Source organism: Adiantum capillus-veneris, unplaced genomic scaffold, assembly GCF_014529385.1.
Source record: "Adiantum capillus-veneris isolate H3 unplaced genomic scaffold, ASM1452938v2 Hic_scaffold_326, whole genome shotgun sequence".
Classification (NCBI taxonomy): Eukaryota; Viridiplantae; Streptophyta; class Polypodiopsida; order Polypodiales; family Pteridaceae; genus Adiantum; species Adiantum capillus-veneris.
In genome coordinates, this window is record NW_028221437.1 from 78,322 (window position 1) to 81,134 (window position 2,813).

At 43.8% G+C, this 2,813-nt stretch overlaps 1 protein-coding gene across 1 annotated transcript; it reads right to left on the bottom strand.

The window, feature by feature from the left end:
* Window positions 1–324: 324 nt before the first annotated feature.
* On the bottom strand, window positions 325–2,277 carry LOC147417036 (uncharacterized). Its single transcript, XM_086507889.1, has 2 exons — window positions 1,449–2,277; window positions 325–601 (listed from the first exon to the last, which is right to left on the bottom strand). The coding sequence occupies exons 1-2, from the start codon at window positions 1,736–1,738 to the stop codon at window positions 325–327; spliced, it is 567 nt and encodes a 188-aa protein (XP_086364015.1). The 5' UTR covers window positions 1,739–2,277.
* Between the last annotated feature and the right edge of the window lie 536 nt (window positions 2,278–2,813).

Consider the following 2,813-nt stretch of genomic DNA (forward strand, 5'->3'; position numbering starts at 1 on the left):
ACCTGGATTCCCTAAAACAAGGGGAGAGGGAGAAATGAAATTTCTCTCCTAGGTAATGCACGCCCCTAATCAATTTTGGTCTCTAAAAAATAAAAAAAAAAAAGAATCCTGCGTCAAGCCTTTTCATGGACGAAGCACTCCGCAGCTTTGCATCGGCCAACGTATTGTAAATATTGGAATAATTGACGAACTAAGGAGGAAGTAGTCGTCAACCCCTCACTCATCCATCTCTGCGTAGTGTTTCTCGATTCCCCGATACTTGCGCCCCGATTCCAATCCACAACGAAAAGATTGTGGATTGGAACTAATCTCATCTAAGCAAAACTAACGGAAGTGGGCAAAAGCTTTGTTAGCTTCCGCAACTTTATGAGTCTCTTCCTTCTTCCGTATGGCACTCCCAGAATTTCTGGCGGCATCTATCAATTCATCACTCGACCTTAAAGCCATACTTCGACCTGAGCGTTTTCGACATGCGATCAATGACCACCGGATGGCCAAAGCTTTTCCTTTTGCAGGTACTACTTCAATGGGAACTCGATAAGTTGATCCACCCACACGTTTGGTTTCTGTGACTACATCGGGAGTTACCCCCACGCACTGCCTGTCGCAGAACAGACAGTGGGTTCCTATTTGTCTTTTATCTAATCCGCTTCATAGCCTGATAAAAAATCTGATAAGCTAGTGATTTTTTGCCGTTTTTCAGGATACGATCAACTAGCATGTTTGCCAATCGATTGCGATAAATTGGATCCGATTCGATATTTCTAATTTCGTTCGCTACACTGCTCCGATGTACCACGAGTTTACAACTACGTCAGACTTCAACCAATTTTTTTTTATGTCTTTTCCCGGCGGTGTTTTAAGCTACTATTTCGGCTTCTTCACTCCATATTGTAGAGTGGATCCACCGTTAGTGGGGGATCTCCCTCCAAACTGCACGTGCGACTTTCGTCGAATACAGCTTTCCATATGATTGGGTAATAACTACGGTTTCCAACCAATTTTTATTCATCACATAAATCATATTTACTCATTGCACATTGAGTATCCGTCTCCCTCTCTTCCACGGAGGAAGAAGAAATAGGCATGGAAAGGAAAAATCTTGCAATTCAGTTATCTCACCAGTAATGTCCGTAGGTTTCCCGATCCAATCGGTAGATGTAGGCAAAGTCTCCGTCAAATATTCGTAGTCTTAACCCGAACCTGTTCCGGAAGGAAAAGGCTTTTTTTTTTTCTCAGGTGGGAGTCCGGGTAAAACTCAACTTAACCTACTGAAGTAAAACACCTTAGACACCAAGTTGTTTCACACAAATAGACGGGTAATGGTCAATCTTTGCAGTAGCAGGCTTCGGTCCCCTGGCAATGTTGGGTCGGCTACACATTTAACATATCAGAACAATTGATACGGAATCGTTGCGATGATACGAGTTGCGACAATGCTCTGCAACGCACTGGAACGCCCTTTTTTACGATCTTTCACTCCTACAGCATCTAAGGCTCCTCTAACGATGTGATACCTAACGCCGGGTAGGTCTTTGACCCTTCCGCCTCTTACGAGGACCACCGAATGTTCCTGCAAATTGTGGCCAATACCTGGTATGTAAGCCGTTACCTCAAATTTGGAGGTTAATCGAACCCTGGCGACTTTACGTAGGGCAGAGTTGGGTTTTTTCGGTGTAGTTGTGAGATAGTCGACAGCTATAACGTCGCTATACAAAACCGTACGTGAGATTCGCATCTCATACGGCTCCTCGTCATTCAATTACTGTTGGGGGGAGAACTCTTCTCAATCGATTTCGACTATAAGTACAAAAATAAATTTACGAAAATAAATCTTACCCTTTTTCCTTGCAAATCCATTTTCAAAGTTTCGCCGTTGCGCCCCACCAATTTGCCGGATTGCAAAAAAGCGACGCAGATGGAAAAATGAAAAATCTCCCAAATTGATGCGTGGGTTTACCGATACAACGAGTTTTCCACCTTTGCGTCAATAATATGAGGCGGATTGAATATGGAGGAGATTGACGAGTCGGTATCAGCTTATCCACATGATTAATCATTTTCTGAGAAGGAATTCATTTTGAAATGAAGGCAGTTTCAACATCTCACTCTCGTTCTTCATTTCGTTCCGACGAGGCTACCTGAGGAGGATTCGGCAACCTAACGAACTACCCAATAAGAATAAGTAGGTGAACTAAACTATGGATCCATAGAAGATGGGAGGGATCTGATGACTATTTGTAGTTTACCATTGATGACGACGTGAACGTAGCAACGAAAAAAAAAAACTGGGGATCTAAAAAAAAAACGGAGGGAATTAATTTAGTAGGTTCTTTCTTTTGGTGGTTGTGACTTAGTTAGCTTGTTCCGCGACGAGCCACTAGTAAAGCCCCGTTGCGCTTCACCCCTCCCCCTCCTCCCGCGAGCCAAATGAAAAGTTTGGGCTCCGGAGGAAAAAGATTGTACCACGCGAGCTGAGTGAGAAGTCATCTCTCCACTCGCTGAGCACTACCTTGGTCAATATATATCTAAGTGTTGTACACTTGAGAAAGCACAAGAAGTGCTTATGGAGCTTCCTTCCGAAACGTTGTCCAGGAATGCACCGATTGTGGATGTGCGCAATAAGAGCAGGCCACAAAGCTGTGGGCTTTTTTTAGCCATGTAAAGCAAGCTCCTCTATATCCTCATAAGGATCAGTTGAAACGCGTCTCATGGAATGCGTTGTTCACAGCAACGCACAACAGGAGCAGTCAGAAAGCTCTAGGCCCTTTTTCAATTTCCTATCTCAGAGGTCGTGGTCTCTTGAAATGCAT